Source organism: Microtus oregoni, unplaced genomic scaffold (assembly GCF_018167655.1).
Source record: "Microtus oregoni isolate MIOR12 unplaced genomic scaffold, Mior012 000061F_ref0000440, whole genome shotgun sequence".
Lineage (NCBI taxonomy): Eukaryota > Metazoa > Chordata > Mammalia > Rodentia > Cricetidae > Microtus > Microtus oregoni.
This window is the reverse complement of record NW_024543871.1, coordinates 7,635,757-7,656,631: the sequence shown is the minus strand read 5'-3', so window position 1 is coordinate 7,656,631 and position 20,875 is coordinate 7,635,757. Positions and strand designations below refer to the sequence as shown.

Below are 20,875 nucleotides of genomic sequence, written 5' to 3'. Positions count from 1 at the left end.
TAGACCAGGTTAACCTCAAACTCACCGAGATCAGCTTTTATATATGGCCCCCTTATTGTTTTCCCATGGAATATTACACTTCTGTTATTGCTGGCCCCTTTTTACGCCCTATTCTGTGAGCTCTGTTGAGGCAAGTGGTCACATGCCATTCACGTCATAAGCAATGTACGCAAAACAGGTACCTAACGGCTGAATGGAGATCCTAGAGAAATGGAAGACGTAAATAAAATGTCCCAAACTTTGCTGAGTTGTGAAGATAGGACAACTGTGTGGATCTGTACAGAAGTCAAGATGCTTCTCGACTGTGACAGCTGGGAGGACTGCACCAAAGGGGAGAAAGTTGAGTTGGCTCCTGTTGAGCAGTAACAAGCTGAAGAAAATAGTGAGCTTCCAAAATTCATTTTCTATAGCACAATTGAATAATTTTTTTCTCCATGGTAACATGTTTCCTCACTTCCTCTGTGTCAACAGAATACCAGGCAGCTCTCTGGCCCTTCCAAACAATTCTTTTCATCTCTTGCCCCACCTACACAGTACACTTCTTTACATATCAGAAGAGAAACTCAGCCAGAATTCAAGATACTGGTTGTGATTATTTAAGGTAAAGTTTTAAAGTAATTATCATACGACCTAATTAACTTATATCCTAAAAATATAATCATTGTAAATAAAAACTAACAAAAGAAAGGAATTAGCAAAAGGAGTCAAAATTTGTATCACTAAAGGTCTAAAATGATTAAGCAGGGTTTGCCAGAAGTCACTGGGACAAAAACAGACAAACAAACAGAAAACAGCAGGGCTGGTGAAAGATGGCTCAGCAGTCAAGAGCAAGTCCTGCTCTTGCAGAGAACCAAGTTCAATTCCCAGCACCCAGCTTGGGCAGCTTACAATTTCCTGCAAGTGCAGCTCCAGAGGATCTAACACCCTTTTCTGGCCTCCATGGGCCCCTGCACTCACATGCACACACTTCTGTCCAGACACGCATGCATATACATAACTAAAAATAAAAATCAATCTTTAAAATAAGTTTTGGATTACTAAAATGATTGTCATATTAGGCTTGCAGAAACAGCTCAAAAGTGGACATTTACTGTTTAATTGTCTATTTGATACTTAATTTGATATGGATTTTTGTTTGGTTTAGTTTGTTTTTTTGAGCCAGGGGTTCTTGGTGTAACAGTCCTAGCTGTCCTGGAACTAGCTCTTGTAAACCAGGCTGGCCTTGAACTCACAGAGCTCCGCCTGCCTCCGCCTCTGAATGTTGGGACTACAGGCATGTGCCACCACTGCCTGGCTTTGGTTTTTGTTTTGTTATGTTTTGGTTTTTTTGAGACAGTAGTTCTCTAGTAATAGGCGGTGGTGGCACACACCTTTAATCCCACTTTAATCCCAGCACTTGGGAGGCAAACATAGGCGGACTTCCATGAGTTCGAGGCCAGCGTGGTCTACAAGAGCTAATTTGACATTGAATAGTATACTATTTTTTTTTAGCTTGTTTACAATTGTATCCATTTTTCTTATTTGAAGATCTTCACTCCTAAAACTTGCTGGACTCAATAAAGTCCAAAAAATGGCCATGCATATGCTTCCCGTCTTCCAGGAGTAATCACTTCTAAAATGCTACTTGGTAAACTCATTCTCTTGAGTTTGGGAAGGAAAGAGCAGCTGTCCATGGAGGAACAACACTGCCCACATCACTTAGGGGACAAAAGCCAGCTCAGGCAGGTAAAGTGAAGAGCTCCCCGGCAACAGCACAGAATAGAATCCATGAAGTCAATTTCCTCTGAAATGGGAACATAGAATGCAAAGTGAGTGGAATGAATTGTGTTAGATATTTAGCAAATTTCCTTTGGTAACTGGATTTTTTTTTAATGGAGCCAGTTGGCCCATGATTACATAAGTTTGCCCATCAATAGAAGATTTTTTTTTATATTGTATCTGTTGGCCACATGAACATTATCTATGGTTTTAGAAAGGGCATGAAAATAGCATATATAGGACCACATAGGACTTCCATACTCTTTGCCGACACACGCACACACAAGGAGGGGGGTATATAATTGGTTTACTCCCCTAAAGACTCTCTAATGGAGTCACCATGGCCATCTCCATTTTACAGATTAGAAGACTGAGGCTCAGCCACTTTCAATAAATTCTCCAATACGTTTCAGTATTGGAGCTAACCTTGCACCCTGGCCATCTGGCTCCAGATTGTCTTTCTCCGACCTCCTCAAGATTTGTTTTTGACATGACGGAATGTAGAGCAGCGGGAGTCAAATGGCGGCATTGAGGTGGAGCAGCATTGTGTTCCAGAAAGAGCTGGCAATAAATACAGCCGATTGGCTGGCTGATAAGGATGGAATGGGCTTTGGAAAACTGCATACTCTCATGGAGCAAACATGCAATTGTGTCTTCTCAAAAGTGACAGAAACTATTCAAACTATCCCATTTTTCTTCTCTCCCATTTCAACATTGACTTCAGACTGTGTTGTCCTGGCAGAATCTTGCTCAGAACTGGCTGTGGCATTTCAAGGGCTGCATAAATGCTTAGAAATATACAACCTGGGAAAAGTGACACAGTTTCCTTTGGACATATTAACAGATGGCTATGCTAATTGTAAAGCTTACAGCATCCTACATAGGCACTCCTCGCCCCTTTTTTGTAGATATAAGTAAGTACTCAATTATAGCATCCTACATAGGCATTCCTTGCCCTTTTATGTAGATATAAGTAAGTATTCAAGTCTAGAATAATTAAGTAGGATTTGCTAGAAGTCACTGGATTGAACCATTTAGCACCATCTACAAGAGCCAAACCAAACTTCCTAAGGATGAGCATTTTCCCCTGCCCTGGATGCCAGGTCCTTTACAGAAACTACAGGGCGGTTCCTGGGCTACAGCATAGAACCATTCAGAAGGCTGTTAGAACTGTGTAATCTCCGATTTCACTGCAGATCTGCTACACCACAATCTGTACTTTGTTCAAATCTGTCAGGCAATTCATTTGAATATTAAAGTCAAATGCATTGTAGTGGTCACCAAATCTATTTTCCAGAAAGTTTAGCTGTAGCAAGGGAAGTTGGTGGTGGGCCTATGTTGGTTAGAAGTAGATCAATCTAAGAAAGGCATATTCTGAGCATCACTTTGTAATCATTTCAGAATATCTTCTTTTCTTGATTTTAACTTTGTATATTTGTGTGTGTGTGTGTGTGTGTGTGTGTGTGTGTGTGTGTGCGCATGTGGACAAGCGCATGTGAGTACATGTGCCCTTGGAGACCAGAAGAGGGCACTGGATCTCCTGGAGCTAGAGTCACAGGCAGTTGTGAATCACGGGATGTGGGTACCGAGAATACCCAAAGCAGAGTTCCACTGTAAAGAGCAGTTCCTGTTCTGACCCACTGAGCCATCTCTCCAGTCTCAAATAATCTTCCAGATGCAAAATTACCTTTAGTACTTCTTTACGGTAGCTCTAGACCATTTAAGACTGAATCATTCCTTGGTGAGAGGACGCAATGTGCAAAACTCGGTCCCTTAGCAGACCCACAAAGAAATGGCCAATAGCCCTCATTTCTGCAATGACTCTCACCCTTACTGCAAAGTAGATTGGTTACCTTTTCCAAAATGGCAAAACAATCTCTTTAGCATGGGTGACACACATAAATCTCCACCCAATTTCCACCCAAGTAGACTTAAAACAGTCAAATTAATAATACCAACAGCTACCACTTATGTAGTGTTTACAAAACTGACTTGCACAGAAATCAAGCTATTTCCTTAACCCCACGCAGCCCACACAGCTAGTTTTGTCTCATCTGTCTGTCTCCAGAATCCATACAGGAAACCTGCTCAAGGTTCCAATCTGGCCTTTCATCAGAAGAATTCACAAAGGTCTTAACTGTCCCTGGCAAAATGAAGGTAGGGAAACTTCAAAAGAGCTGAAAAGGGAAGGCTCCATGCTTAATCAATAGAAACAAATCAGTCACAGAAACACACAGAAAAATCATTTCCAGCTACACTACAGGGCGGCAAACTGTAGTCACTTATGCTTAACTAAGAGCAAACCTTGGTTTTTCTTCCTTCGATCATTTCTGTATGCACCTGAAACACAAGTAAAAGCAAACATATACCGATGTGTGTCTTAAATCTAGAACTGTGGTTACAATGAAGAGTAAACAAAAACTAGTGTGTCCCAGGCAGTAATCCAAGCCCACCGGGTAATTACGCAATGTATGCACCGAGCTGGACTAGTCAATAGCCACTGGCAAGCCATTATGCGCACATGCGCATAAAATAATAAAAAATTTACCAAATGTCATAGGTAGCTGCAACCATCAACTTTACACAGCCTAGTGTCACCCAGGAAGGGAAATTCAGCTGAGAAATTGCCTGAGTCGCACTGGCCTATAGGCATGTATGTGGGAGACTGTCTTGATTGTCAATTGATGCAGAAGGGCCCAGCCCACCAAGGGCAGCACCATTCTCTAGAAAGATGCTCCCAGGCTGTGTAAAGCAGCGAGGTAAGCATGACCCCGAGGAAGTAAGCAAACAGTGTTTCTCCACAGCTTTTCCAATTAAGTGATGAAGTGTGACCTGCTAACTGAAATCAACCTTTTCTCTAAGTTGCTTTTGGTCAGTACAAAGATGAAACTAGAACACTTAGGTTGCTCGTTAAAAGAGTCTCAAGTGCTAGCTGCTCACTGGGAGAACAGCATCACAGGTTACAGTATTCCAAGGCTCGCATTACCGGGTGCCACACCTCCAGGCCCCTTAACACATTCCCTTGGCTACTTTTACCCTCCACTAAAGAATCAAGGACCAAATGAATGCGTATTAGACGAGGGAGCATGAAAAGCCTAATATCTTGCCCCGGGTGGGTCAGAACAACTGTGCGACATGCTGATCCTGAAAGATCCCCAGTGAGGTCTGGTAAAAGGCCCTCTCTTCCAGTCTTTGCCTGAGACAGTGGCCCTGGTTAGCATCCTTCCTACTTCGTCCAGGTTCTCTTTACTGTCTCTTGAGGAGCGAGTCCTGTAAACCATGTGCACAGGAATCTGCATCTCAGGGTCAGCTTCTAGGTTCCCCCATCTACTAGCTTCTGGGACTAAGCTCACCATTAGCACGGGCTGGCTGCTAGGTGGATCCTTAGCCTTCCCAGCATGCATTTACTAAAGTGCTTGTCATACCTACTCCCTAAATTGATATTTATTTCATTAAAAAGGAAGACCCTGACCCAAACAGTAAGACCTAAACCCAAGTTTCAGTAAAAAAAATATATATATACAGAGCGTGCCCCATATACGTTAAATAAAGAGCCAATTTTGATTTATACTTTAAGATTTTATTTTTTTTACTTATGTGTGTGTCTGCATTTGTGAATGAGTACCCATGGAGGCCAGAAGAGGGGGGTCAGAACCTCTGAGGCTGGAGTTATAGGTGGTTATGTTTCCAAGTGAGTGCTAAAAACCAAATCCAGGTCCTCTGCAAGAGCAGTAAATACGTCTTAACTGCTGAGCCATCTCTCCAGCCCCAACAGTTACTTCTTTTTTTAAAACCCTGCAGTGTTACCATGTGCTTTTCTTGCATACTAAGTGGGACATTTATTATTTGCATGAATCTTTATGGAGTGAAATGGATCCCTGCTTTTGTTTGTGTCTTAAAAGCAGTGATTCTGCAGTATTAAAGTGGACTTAAAAAGCAGGAATTAGGGTAAATGTGAACACGCATAAAGATACACCTAGAAAACTGCTTTTCAAACTCTTCATTTGAACGGAACTTCTTGTATGCGTTTCAACTCTACGAGTTTACACACAGCAAAACATTTCCGGGTCCCCTTAGGTTACATTTATCCTGATATCTCTGAAGCAAGTCCATCCGCTGGGACACATACAATGATAAACAATGATAATGAAGCTACATCCTCCCTGATGTCACCAGATACCTCATGTTCCGGAGACACACAACAGGCAAGACTTACCTTTACTCCCAAGGCTTCTCCTGAAATGACAGCGACTGTCACACCATCCTTGGTGGGTTTCGGGATCTCTCCACTTTTCAGTTCCTGGTACCGAGGCTCCACCATCTTTTCTGAGCTTCTCAGATTCACCCACAGCTGTAAGCCGTGGGCGGGCTCCTCTGAGCAGGGCATCTCAGCATGCAGAATGCCCCGGCCTGCAGTCATCCACTGCAAAGACCAGAACGAGAAGCCAAATGGAACACAGCTCCCAACGAGTCTGCACACATCACAATCACACCACTGTGGCATAGTGAGCCATCCAACAGGTGCCACAATCCAAGTGTCTGGACATGTCAAGAAATAACAAATGTCTACCACAGCTCCTGGGGCTCTTTCAAGTTTCCAAAGCCAAATTAAAGCACCAGAATTGAATGCCTACAAGTGAAAGAGTCCTCTGTGATAGCCCTGAGTTTCAGATTGAGCTCCAAGATAAGGAGAAGCAGTCAGATAATGCTGGGATATGATTTGACTTAAGAAGGGCAAAAGACAGGACTGGGCAAGAGAGATGGCAGTCAGCAATGTAGTTACATTACAGGCCTAGCCAACCCAACAGGGAGATGTGCAGTTGGGATAAATCTTCAAAATTGTCCTGAAATTAGCAAAGAGTTATCATAGGATTGTTTCTGAGGCGGAAGCAGAGCCATGGGAAAGTCAATTTCCTGCCACCGAGTACAATTCCCAGAGAGGAAATACCCTGTAACTCACTAAGTAAATCAGGATGGTTTTGAGCTCACAGAGATCCACCTACCTCTGCCTCCTGAGTGCTGGGATTAAAGGTATGAGTCACCTTGCCTGACCTTGGGTTACTAACAAAAGTGACCACACCAAACCCTGCAAATAAACGTTAACATAAATAATGAATTTTCATAAGCACAGAACCTAAGTCTAGAAAGGATAAAATTGAAATAAATTTCAACTGCTGAATTTGACAGTAGGGACATCATAAAGGATCACTACCTGAACAGCTTCAATCCAGGTTGAAGAGGTGGATACAGATAGACCAACTATGGCTTCAGTGACTTGGGACAGTAACTCTTGATTACACTTTGAGAAAAGTAAAAACAAACAAAACAACAACAAAACAAAGACTGGATAAGCACTAAAAAGTGATGGGGGGCAGGTATACTAAACTGAGGTGGCTCAGCAGGTGCCAAGCCTGACAACCTGAGTTTGGTCCTTGGGATTCACTTGGTAGAAGGAGAGAATCAATTCCCACAAGTTATCCTCTGAGGACTATACATGGCATGTGCTTGCATATGTACACATATGAACGAATAAATGAAATAAAAATATCTTAAAGATTGCATTTGATCCCTAGCCCTGCAAAAAAAAATTTGATTGAGGAATCAAGGAAAACATGAAAACAGAACAAGGGAAGTCTGTGTTGGTTTCCAGGCAGAACAAAAGAAAACACAGAAAGGGGGGTATGAAGGCTAATGTTCTCAGCTTGATAGAATCTGGAATAACCTGGAAGACAGGCCTCTGCGCATGTCTGTCGGGGGTTACCTTGATGTATTTAATTGATTAGTAATACCATCTCGACTGAGGCAGGGCTATTATTATTATTATTATTATTATTATTATTATTATTGCAGGGAATCCTGAACGGTATGGAATGGAATGGAAAGTGAGCTGAGCACCAGCATGCATTCTTTGCTCTCTATTTCTGGTTATGGATGTGATATAAGCAGCTCCTGGGGCTTTGACTTCCCTGCCATGATGAACTATACCTTTGTTATGTAGCTAGACTAGCATTGGAACCCTTGGAAAACACTGAAGAGATTCCCCCCTTATGGTCAGCTTTGGCCCCCAAACACCTATTCCCTGGTAATACTGCAAAAAGAAAAACATCAGCTTTGCATCTTCTTCAAATGTAAAATACTATAGGACAAAAGGGAGGTTTCAGGGAAATCTACCTCCTCTCATCAAAAGAATGTGTCTGAATTCTACCCTTGACCTTAGATAGAGACATGGCATTCTAACTGTCCTTAAAGATTGGAAAATTACACACTGTTTCTCCTCCCTTAAGAATTAATTCAACTGTATCTAAAATGAAAACAAGATTGTACAGGTAGAAGTTTCTGTCATACCCACTCCTGCAGTCATTCAGTCCCAAAGAAACACACAGAGGTTTATATTAATTATAAACTGCTTGGCCTTTTAGCTCAGGCTTATTATTAACTAGCTCTTACAATTTAACTCATAATTCTTATCTATATTTGGCTTGGTATCTTTTCAGTGAGGAATTCTCATCTTGCTTCTTTTGCATCTGGATGGTGACTGACTCTACCTTTCCTCTTCCCAGAATTCTCTTAGTCTGGTCACCCCACCTATGCTTCCTGTCTGGCTACTGGCCAATCAGCATTTTATTAAACTAATATGAGTGACAAATCTTTACAGTGTACAAGAGCATTATCCCACAGCAAGATTGTTTATAAAAATAATAAAACAAAATAAAAGACTTAATCCAACTGGACCTGTCAGTCACGTTGCCACAAGACCACCCCTCAAGATAGCTAACCCACCAGAAGATAGGCTAAGGAGATAGAAGGAATAATTATCCACTACAGAAATACCTCCTCTAGTAAAATGTTTAGAGATCTTCACTTTTGAGCTTGCCCACTTTTTGAATTGTAACTCAGAAAGTGTAACTTGCCTTTTTTTCCTTCTGTCTCTTATTTAAATACTGACCAAAAGCCTACGCATGTTTTCCCTGATACTCTAGACTTTCTCCCTCTTTCTCTGAAGTGCCTCTCCCCTTCGAACATGCAGCTCCTTGCCAACATGCTAAACTTTGCTCAACATGCTGACTTTCTTAGACCCAAACTCAAAAAGACATGACTTCTCCATCTCCATCTTGTTGACAGCTGCTAAGTTTCACAGCTTGCCTGCACTGTTGTTTTTCTCTTAAATGCTAATAAATTGTCTCAAGCTTCCATCTGAGTCTGGTTTTTAATTCTTTATCAATGAGGCTGAAAACTAACAAAAGAGACTCTTGTTTTCCCAGGGAACACCATGAACTGTGAACTAAAATCAACTCTTTCTCCTTTAAGGTATTTGTGTTGGGGTATTCTGTCATAGCAACAGAAAAGAAACTAAGACAGCAGAGCTCAAGGTATGAGTATGAGGGAACTGGAGGAAGGGTTAGCGTCCTGGACATAGGTAAGATCAAACATACACCATGTAAGAATGTTAACCGGTCAGCAATCCATTGTCATGGCCATACCTGTAGGTCTCCTGGGTTCATTTTACCAACATGCCCACAGAAGTCTTCATGTGCCATGCTGCCCCCTTCCAGAAGATAGGATACCTTTAAAAAAAAACAGAAGAAAAAATTGATCCTTTGACTACTGTAAAATCAGATTTTTGAGGTCTTTTTTATTGACTTGAATCAGCTCCATGTTTATTTTAGATATTAAACACTACCTTCGTTTTTAAAACATTTTTCCTATTTCAGGCTACTTTTCCATTAAAATAATGGACAAAGGATATGAATAGACATTTTTCCAAAGGAAACATGCAAATGGCTTGCAGGTACAGGAAGAAATGCTCACCATCACTAGTCAGAGAAATGAAAATCAAAACCACAATATGACATCACCTTACACCTATTAGGTGTATACTATCAAAGTCAAAACACAGGGAATTGTTGAAAAGAATGTGGAAAGGAGAATGTTCATATACTGTAGGTGGGAAGCAAACTGATCTAGGCATCATAGAAAACAGGATGAAAGTTATGTTTAAAAACTAAAAATAGAATTACCACATGACCCCACTCTCTCGATCCTTGGTATATAGCAAAACCAAATGAATTCATCATAGGAAAAACACACCAACATACTGATGCTTACTGTAGTACTTACTGTGCACAATAGCCATAACATGGAATCAATTCAGGTTTCCAACAACAAGTGGATGGATGATGAAAACGCAACATACACACACAACACAGAATGACTCAGAGCCTTCCAAGGGGAAGATGCCCTGCTACTGTTTACAGTATGAATAAAGCTGGAAAACATTGCACAAATGAAGAAAGACAGACATAAAAAGACAAGTACTGCATGATCTCACTTATAGAAATTGAGATTAAAGGGTTAGTTACTAAGGATTGGAAGGGAAGAAATACAGAAATGTAGGTCAGAGGCCCACAGTTTGTGATATTAAGTTCTTGGGGCCCAATGCACAGCATGTGACTAGAATTAATACTGCATTTGATATGATGAGGCTCAGTTGGGAAACTGAGCTCAATGAAATGCCAGGAACCTGAGTTTGATCCTCAGAACCCACCCAAAAGTGCAGGCATGGTAGGTACTTGTAATCCCAGTGCTGGGAAGGTAAAAACAGACAGATCTCTGGGGCTTACAGGCCACCCAACCTAGTCTACTTGGCAAGCTCAAAGCCAGTGAGAGATCATGTCTCTAGAAAAGGCAGACAGTTCCTGAAGAGCAACAACACACCCAAGATTGGTTTCTGGCCTCCACTCACAAACAGAAACATGCACATACATAAATACACACATAAGAACCTTGTGAGATGATAATCATTCCACAATACATGAATGCATCCATCAAAATACTGCAATATATTCAGGAATCAAAACAATGCGATACATGCATGCATCAAAACATTGTGGTGTATAGAATTGTCACATGACAGCTTGGTAAAGCACGGAGGAACAAAGGATTGAGAATTTGTGAAGATCTGTTCAATTTTTCCACCAAAGACTCATAGCCAATTAAAGTAGCACTCACCCTGAAGGCTCAGTACAGTGTATGATGTGCCTCCCACAGCCAGGCCTGAAGGTCAGGTTAAAACAAGCCTGTTCTTGGCTAGCAGCGTCTCTGCTAGCAAGATCATGTTCACACAAGTGTATGCAGTGACACATCCCACGTCAGCACACCTTGCCCTAAAGGCGAGTCAGGAAGCCCAAAGGAAACATTTCTGACACCAGGCACACAGACTCAGTCGGCACTCAAAACTATTTATGACATATGTCAAGTAATTTCAAATTGAAGTCAGCATTGTTCCCAGATTTGTGTCCATACTAAATCTGAAACTTGAAAGAAATGCTATGTGTCCCAAAGAGTGGCCACTAGCCACACGCAGCTGCTTAAGTTTCACTTCAATCAAATTAATGAAATTTACATTCTGCTCCTCCCCTGCACCAGTCACATTTTGAGTGTTCAACAGCCTCCTGTAGCTAAGGACTGCCATAACCAATAGTGTAGATTATGAAACAGTTCTATCCTTACAGAGTCCTATTTGCCACTGTGAGCTAGAAAAATGAATTTGAAAATTAGATTTCAGCAGTGGTGGGCATTTTGGATATAGTAGAAAATCCCCCAAATCAGAAGCATTCTAATTGGCCTTCTGTTTAATCAAAAAAGGAACTCTAAAATTCTCTGCTTTAAGGGTCTTGTAATCAAATCAGAGGGAAAAAAAGAGTAAAGGGACATCAAATACTTGGAACATTTAATTACTTCAAAGACGGTCATATTGTCACAGGAAATACTCAAGTTAGCACCCAAGGCTTAAAATGTGTGGGAGCGAAGATACAAGGCTATCTTTGCGTGGCTTATTTAAATTAGCTCATTTGTACGAACCTATAACTCCTGAAAGAACTACCGCTCAGCCTAAGCAGTTGAGAAAGGCATAGTGGTTCTCTGAAAACTTCCCACTTCAGGCTTAACAGTAACCACCGCGGACATTCTCATGGCACCATGCATTTTACAGACTTCAGCTACCTCTGTATTCTCTTTAAACCTTAATGTGATTATGCTTTTACTCTTGAAATTTTTACTTCAAATTGTCACAGTGAACCAGAAGAATGAGATCTCTGATTAAAATCTCAGTATCCACTGTTAGGATTCCAATTTTCTCTCAAATATACTAGACCAAATAAAAGAGGTTTTTTTTTAATTTAAAAAAATTACTTAAAAAACCCAGCACTTGCAAATTAATTATCCTTTCTACCAACCTCCCAAATAACAACTGTCACCAACTCCCTAAATCCTAAATCTGTAAAACCACGATAAGAAAAAGAATAAAAGTATTATATTTTTAAAAGAAAGCCAAAACACATTCCCCAGAGGTAAGAAATAAGAAGATATTTATGACGTTTTCAGTATCTCTCCGATAATGCATCATCATCACCATCATCATCATCACTATATATGTAAGGGTGTTCTGCCTGCATGCATGTCTGTGCGCCATGTGCATGCTTGGGTGCTCTTAGAGGCCTGAAGAGGGCATAAGATCCCCTGGTACTGGAGTCCTGGCAGTTGAGAGCCACCACATGGATGCTGGGATACCATAAAGGTGGTGACACAATTCTATGGGGTGGGGTTCATGATTGTATATATAGAAGAGATGGGAGCAGTAGCAGTCACCTCTCTCTGCTTCCTGACTGACACGTTACGCCCCCACTACCTCCTGCTCCTGCCACCGTGCCTTCTTCACCATGATGGATTACAATATAACCTCAAACTATAAGCAACTAAACTCTTCTTACTTTGGGTTGCTTTTATTAGGCGTTGTGTCATAGGAATGAGAAATGATGGTGTCTACGATTGCTTCCCTGTTTTTGCTACACATGGATTTTTAACTAAAACAACTGCAGGAAAAATGGCAATTTTCCTTCTGCTTCGGCTGGGGCTCTCCTCTTGGCTCTCAAAAAAGACCCTCTTAAATCACAACCCCAGATTATCTTTAATTACTCAAACATGAAGTCTTTCGATTTGCAAGCCATAACCATTGGGTGTGTGTGTGTGTGTGTGTGTGTGTGTGTGTGTGTAATGTATGTTTAAGGTCATGCATATACACATCTACACAGAGAGAAATAACTTAAAAAGTAAATTGTGATATGAGCCATTTATTCATGAAAATCTATATAAGAGAGGGCTATTTTCAAGTCTGATTTCAGGGAGCACTTACAAACCGTTCTTAGAGCATAGAAAGAAAGTCATGCCCACTTTTCCCAATGTGCCCATCCTCTTTTTCCTGGTAAGACAAAAGTAAACATCCTTTGTTACCGCATGTACCACGCCTACCTTTGAATGCTTAAAGCAAAAATCTCCAGGCTCCAAAGAAACTACTGTCACTTTATTTATTATAATCTTTTGTGTTGTTTATTTATTTATTGCTAAGTGTCAAAAATGCTTGACAGTGACTTTGTGTATGAGTTGATGTCTCTAGAAGAGCTTTGAAAAAAAAGAAAAACCTCACACAGCTACTTCCAAGAGCGGAGACAAGCCGAATGGTCTTTTAGGGCATGACCTAATCACAAACACCTGGAGGCTGAACAGCCACCGGCACTTGCTGAATTGTGTTCTGTTTAAACTCAAGAGTTATGTCCAATTAAGTAATAGGTCTGTAATCTGAACCAGGTGTTTCCTCAGAGCCCTGGCTATGCTGCTGGGTCTCCTGTCATCCTGGCTGCCTTCTAGCCTTTGCCATATGTTTTGTTCCCTTGTGAGTTCCTAATTCTTCGGCTGTTAGCATTTGGAGAAAGAAAGGCCCGAAGTCGCTGTGGATGAGAAGTGTGAAAAAGGTGTGTCTTGCAGACTCATAAGAGAATTCAGAAGAATTCCCAGCAAGAGAAAATACAGCTCGTTGTTTCCTTCCAGCTGGCACGTAAACAGAAGAGCAAGGAGGAGAGGCGCTATTCTTTCTGTGTCTGGTAATAAAACACAAGACTTACCCTGTAAGGCCCAATGCTCCCTACATTCTAGGGAAAGCTTTAGTTCCTTCTCATTTCTTTTGGCCCTAAAACGGTGACTTTTTCCCTATTGGTAGCTATGTAGTACAAAAAAGACAAACACCACCAGTTGAGGTCACGGCTGACAAGAGAGGCCAGCGTGGCGCGAATTGTGTAATAGAAACTGTGAACTGTCCCCAAAGAGCAGAAATATGATGCTTGAATTCATACACTTAAGGACCCCGAAATGAAAACACCATGAGCAATGCCTCTGAAAGCTGAAAGCCCACAGCATTAGCTCCATTTATCTAGCACGAATCCCATATAAACACCTGCACAAGCCCCCCAAAGGGGGTCACGACAGGTTTTTTAATAAATAAAAGAAATGGGATGGGCACACAGTTCAGATGTCCAGGCAATGGGCAAATACAAGGAGAGTAACAGTCCCTCTGGTCCTACCTTGACATGATCCTGTCATAAGCCTACACGGGCCAAGCCTTCAAGGACTCCTGCCTCATTGCTCCCTGAGGAGGTTCTGCATCTGGAAGCTAGTCAGGGTTAGGCCTGCTTAGAATCACCAGGTTGCCATCTTCAAGTTGTGAGCTGTGGCGTGAAGTCCTTAACTTTCTCCTAGAGGATCATATACAACATGGACCTAAAAATTGGGCTGGTCAAGTATGGTCAGAACGAAATGATGACATGTGGCCAGAAGGCCAGCACGTGTTCAGGAAGTTCTAAAACTAGCCCATCCATTACCTCTCCTTGGGCAGGGATCCCATCTGTAAGTGTCCTCCCTTAGATTATCCCTCAAGTTTCCTAAAATGCTTTCCAGACATTCTCATGGTTCCGCTTGATACTTCATTCAGGCCTCACTTCAACTATCACACACTGAATGAAACCATCTCATCTCGTCTACTCTATCCTATGCTGAGCTGTTTTTCCTTCCCAGCCTCTTCACCGGGATTCATTTATTGGCTGTCTAAAAGAATATAAGACACATGGAGGTTGGGACTGTAAAGCATTCTTATTAGAGCAGACATTCTCTAGCCTGTCTCATCACTCTGTTTTTTTTTTTTTTGCTTTTTTTTGTTTTGTTTTGTTTTTTTTTTTTTTTTTGGTTTTTCGAGACAGGGTTTCTCTGTGGTTTTGAAGCCTGTCCTGGAACTATCTCTTGTAGACCAACCAGGCTGGTCTCGAACTCACAGAGATCCGCCTGTCTCTGCCTCCCGAGTGCTGGGATTAAAGGCGTGCGCCACCACTGCCTGGCCTGTCTCATCATTCTGTTGATTATTTCTTTGCCATCCGGAAGTCTTTTAAATTTGATGCATTCCCATTCATCAATTCTTGCTGTTGTTTCCTGAGCCACTGGGTGGTATTCAGAAAATCATTGTATACGACTACATCTTGAAGCACTTTCAACAGGGACACTGTTTGAACTTTTCACTGTGCCCTGCATCCAGCTGTCCCTGAAGATGTATTGAATACATTGATGCATCTTGGATTTGCATAATCTTTTAGGATTTATTAAGCATCTGGTCCTGGGTATATGCCATAATCTCCGTATGATTATTGTGGTTAGTGTCATTAGGTTACATTGTAACAACAGCAGAGCAAGAAACTAAAGCAACATTTTCTGTGTCTGAGAAGGAAATGATTTTTGCCAGCCCACATTGCCTGGCAAATGCTGATGGCATCAATGTAGGTGCTGAGAACGCAGAGGTTGTCTGTGAGGAGAGATCTGACAGGAGATGCAACCGCAGCCTGAACGGTAGAGGTTTCACGACAGAAACAAGAGGACTTTGCCAGTGTAGGTACATCAGCCACTCCAGGCAAACATGGAATCAATCCTATGGCTCTATGTCTGTATGTAAGCCTTATGATTCCTGAGTGAAAGGACGGGGCCGACTAGGAGACCCAAGCCTACAGCACCTGAAGATGAGGTGACTGTAGGATCCTTCAGCTACAAGAGGAAAGAAACTGACCTTCTCTACTCCTATTGTACGCTGCTCCCATTCTAGAATGGCTCTCAAGCCTACCCATTTTCTTTTCATCCTGATTAAAATGTCTGACGAGCATGTCAAGATTCTGCAACAATCAGATTCATAAATCTAACTACGCAGGCAAGTTGACTCGCAGATTCCCTCAGTGCCTTCTACCTTCTGCTAGATCTCCTGAGGCCAAACAACCCTTCCTCTTCAAACTCAGATGTTCAGTCTTAGGAGGACTTTCTTCAGACAAAACAGCTCGCAGAGACTGAAGTGCCAGCCAGGGAGCCTGCATGGAACTAACCTAGGCCTTCTGCATATATGTGACAGTTGTGTAGCTTGGTCTTCTTGTGGGACTCCTAGCAGTAGGAGCAGGGGCTGTCTCCGACTCTTTCGACAGCTTTTAGGACTCTATTCCTCCTGCTGTGTTGTCTTGCCCAGCCTTAGTACATGGGGAAGGACTTAGTCTCCCTGTAACTTGATAGGCCATGTTTTGTTGATGTTCACGGGAGATGGGAGACCTGCCCTTTTCTGATTAGAAGAGGAGGAGGAGGAGTGAATAGGGTGTGTGGGGGGGTACAGAGAGGAGGGAGGGGGGAGGAACTGGGAGGAGAAGAGGAAGGGGAAACTTCAGTCACGATGTAAAATAAATTAATTAAAAAAAAAACTTGCCCTGACTCCTCCTCTAACCACCAGCCAGCTTCCTAACTGCCATTACCTACCTCCTATAAAGATGTGGGAAAGGTGCTCACTCCTACTGTTTTACCTTACGCGTATTCTGAAGGTCTCAAGTGATCGACTTACCGACCTCTATGATTACTCAAACTTTAAACACAGCAGTGTTCTATCCCCATCCAGTGGAACAGTCAGGAGCTACAACTTGTTGCTTACGAGAGCCCTCTGCCGGCTCAAATGATATGGGCTATTTACAGCAGTGCTTCTCACCATGTGGGTAGCAAGCCCTGGAGTGGATGACCCTTTCACAGGGGTCACATCAGATACCGTGCATATCAGATATTTACATTATGATTCAAAATTATAGTTATGAAACAGCAGTGAAATAATTTTATGGTTGAGGGGTCACCTCAACATGAAGAACTATATTAGAGGGTCACATCATTAGGAAGGTTGAGAACCACTGCTCTGCATACAGTCAGGTCTTACGAAACTAGATTCAGGCCTCGCTAATAGCTGCATTCATAAGTAAAGATGTCTTTTGGCAGGTAAACAGCGCCTGTGCTTAAGGACCTAGTGTCATGACACAAGGTGTCATCTGGTCATGAAGGGACCACTCTGTTGTGGGCTAGCCCGCTGTTGGGACCATTTGGAGTCCTGGCCTCCAGCTGCTCTTCCCTGCTAGAGATCTTTACTTTCCTTCTGATCTGAGTTACTGAAAGCTGTGTCAAAGTTGTTTACCAGCTCTGCTTCATGAGCACGTGTTGCCTTGGCCTTGAGGATCAAAGGATAAGGTTTTCACCTGTTGGCCTACCTGACAGTTGGGTATATAAGCCTCTGTGGCGCTATTGAATAGAGAGGGCTTCTTACCAGTGACTAGAGGTCCATGTCTTTGTTTCTGTGTGTGTGTCTTTGTGTGTTTCAACCTCCAGCCCCTTGCCCGAAGCTCGCGAACTGTATGGTAGCGCATAGAGCGCAGACAGGTGTTGTGCTCTGCAGCCCACTTGATTCAGTATCTAGTTAAAGGCTATCAGGGGGCTCCTGAAAGTGAAGTGCCTGAATTTCCCTTTGACACGGGCACTCCGGGCCAGCTTGGGGGTTCATCCTCTTAGCCACTGTGTAGTGTTCCCCAGGCAGAAATGAGAATGTTTTAATGTTTTCTCTTTATTACATCTCCCTGTCTCCATATTGTCTACTTTAAAACTCTAGGAATGTGCCAGGCAGTGGTGGCGCACGCCTTTAATCCCAGCACTTAGGAGGCAGAGGCAGGCGGATCTCTGTGAGTTCGAGGCCAACCCGGTCTACAGAACAAGTTCCAGGATAGCCAGGACTGTTACACAAAGAAACCCTTTTTTGGAAAAACAAAAACAATGCAACAAAACTCTAAAATATAATCTGTAATACATAATACAGTGTGGGTGAGGTGGACAGAAAAAATTCATTGAGAAATTACTCAAACTACTGTTTTCAAAGACTATTTTGATTGAACTGCTACTTTCCCCTGTGTGACCTATGTTTACATAGGTCCTAGAGCAGATTTTAATTGTTTTGGCACAAGGTTGTTCTGGGCATTATTGGGTCAGATGTACCTGAATGATCTCCTTTATGGCTTTAAGAAGTAGAATAAATGACCTGAAATTTCTAGGTACAAATAACTTGATCCATTTCCTCGAAACACCAAAAGTTCAGAGAATCAAGACACATTATACTTGGCACTTTCAGGTAGGAAAACTTTCTATAGAAAGTGAAGCTGCAGTCCTGACTACCAACCACCAGATGGCAGTAACACAGCCATAGCCAGAAATGACTGGAAATTTTGGAAAGATGCCAGTACAAAATTACCTTCAACTGAGACCCACTGGCAAAGACAATACTCAACCAAAAGCTAAACTTCTGGGCTTAGGATCCATCTGTTTGAAACAAATTATGTCAACTTGGGAGTTTCTGGATGTAGCAGTGCCCGCTGGTTCACAACTAGAGACTAATCTGGCTCAGCCTTGAATGCTTCCCACAGTAATGGCCCAAACTTTAGAATAGTCTCAGTCACATGGCTCAGGCCCCACTCCACCCTTACACAGACAGTTTCGAAGTCCGATTGGACTGCTTACTGTTTCTAATACCTGCCCTCGACTGTCCATAGCATCCAGGTTGTTCCTTAAGGCCCTACTAAATGGCCAAGTTTGTGTTTGTATTGGTTTGGTTTGGTTTTTGACACTTGAGGACAACTTTATTAGCATCTACACGAAAGACACCCCAGGAGAAGCAAGCTGTAAATCCAGGCAACTGTCTCAAGGAAGAAAAGAGAAAAGAGAAGAAAAAATAAAATAAAATCATGCTGCATGAGCTAAGCTAGCTAAAAAGTTAGCCAAGCAATAGTAGGCAGGCACATGGTGAGGAGGCGGGCTTTAGAGGAAAAATAAGGGCATCTAACATGTTAGGGAAAAACATGCTTAGAAAAATACAAAGAAAAGGAAAGTTACATTTTCCTAAGTAATTCAGAAAAGCAGGCAGGCTTACAAAGCAACAAGTTCTGTGATGGTGTTAGGGGCAGAAACTCTGGGAAGGAAAAGTAGAGTATCTCATTAAAGAGATAATTATTCTTCCTCTCTAACGGGGCTAAAGAAGCAGCAGCCTTCCTGGGGCAGTGTTGCATTCCAGAGGAGTGGGCCCATAGCCAGTTCATTCCTGCTAAGCTGGAATGTCAGGGCTCCACTCGGGCCAAAGCTTCTGTTTTCTTGGCCACATATTTCCCTTTAACGGCTTTTTTATTGCAACTCTAACACTGTCTCCTCTGAAGAGGTAACCTTAAAATCATTTAAGAGATTGACTGAAATTGAGATGGATCGATATCTATATCTATACACACACACACAATACATATATGTGTGTATGTATGTATGATGTGTGTATAGGATATATATGGGACATGTATGTATGTATACACATGTTCCATACATATCCTATACACACATCACACACACATACACACACACACACACACACACACATATACCCTTTCACCATGAAAATCTGGAGATGCTGTTCCAAAGCTGCACCTGAGGTCTAGTCCCCACGCACACATCCACCCACACATAGAGCCTCTAGGCAGGGTGCTTACTGAGGAGGAGATGGGAAACCGGGGCTCCATTCTGGCATTCCTGGCCAGAGAACCAAGGCTATTTCTAGAACTGCTGCTTTGGGGCCCCTGCCAAGAACTGACTGTCCGGTTTCCACCTCCTGTTCTTATCATCCCCCCTCTGAAGAGGACCCCCTCACTGAATGGCCAAGGTTGAACTGAAACCTCACACCTTTCTGGTAGCAGTGACCGTTTCTTCCTCACTTGAACCCATAAGCTTCTTCAGCTGAACCCCTTTCATTCCCCCTCAACTATTTCCTAAGATTTTGTACACCAAAAGTCCTCCGTCCCTACTTAAATGCATATGTGCACATGCGCACACATACACAGTTTTATTTCCTTTTGGCTAGGAAACATGTTTAGTTATGCTTTTAGTTTGACATTCTTTTCTACTGGTGGGACCCTACGATGGAATCCACGTAAGAGGTTTCCTAGAGGAACCCGCCCATGGGTTAACCTCCCCATTACATCCTTCTAGATATTAGTAGTTGATTAGAAAAGAAACAAACTAGCCACATTTTATCGGGAGAGCAGAGATCCAAGTCACTCAGTAACATTCTGTGGATATAATGTTACCAATTTCTTTGGATATAATGTTACTGAGTGTGCTATCAGAGATAATCTAGGTCTATGCAAGAATCTGGTCTAATTGTTATGACGTGTGCTCTTTCTCTGTTGGCACCATCTGGTTTGGATACTGTTGGGACCCTTTGGAGTCCTGGCCTCCAGCTGCTCTTCCCTGCTAGTGACCTTTTCTTGCCCTTTTGATTTGAGCTTCTGAGAGCTGTGTCAGAGTTGTTTACCAACTCTGCTTCCTGAGCACACATTGCCCCTGGCCTTGATGGAGGATCAGGCGATGAGGTCTTCACCTGTTGGCCCACCTGGCTGGGTTAGGTATAAAACCTCCGTGGTGCTGTTCCATAAAGGGCTTCTTCTACCCGCAGCTTGAGAGGTGTATGCGTGTTCAATCCTGACATCCTTCGCTCGGTTTCGGTTCCAGGCCGTGCAGGCGCAGCAGGGTACCACACTTTGATTGATGTTCTTAGGATGTTGATACCAAGGGGCATCTTAGAGTGGGGATTGATTTTGCTACCTTCCTATAGAATCCTTTAGCTTTAGCTTCCCCACAAGCAATGCCAAATCAACATATATGTTAAAATATACATGTTTGCCTGTAATGGGGACTTCAGGGTCCTGAGCTCCCACTCCCTCCAGTCAAATAATGAACCAAAGGCAGACTGGCCACGTTGGCATTTTCTTTTACTATTATATTATCTCTATATAATTTTCTTCCTCTGTTTCAATATCCACAACTCCTAGTAAGAGCCTGAAAGTTCCCACACTGCATTAAACCATCACGGGTCTTA

At 42.4% G+C, this 20,875-nt stretch overlaps 1 protein-coding gene across 1 annotated transcript in view; it reads right to left on the bottom strand.

The window, feature by feature from the left end:
* The window catches only part of Pir (pirin), a 91,447-nt gene that overhangs the window by 52,426 nt on the left and 18,146 nt on the right, over positions 1 to 20,875 (bottom strand). The window contains exons 4-5 of the mRNA XM_041639993.1: positions 9,240 to 9,323; positions 5,975 to 6,181 (exon numbers count right to left, since the gene is read on the bottom strand). Coding sequence (XP_041495927.1) covers positions 5,975 to 6,181; positions 9,240 to 9,323 — 291 coding nt within the window. The remainder of the gene's footprint in view (positions 1 to 5,974; positions 6,182 to 9,239; positions 9,324 to 20,875) is intronic.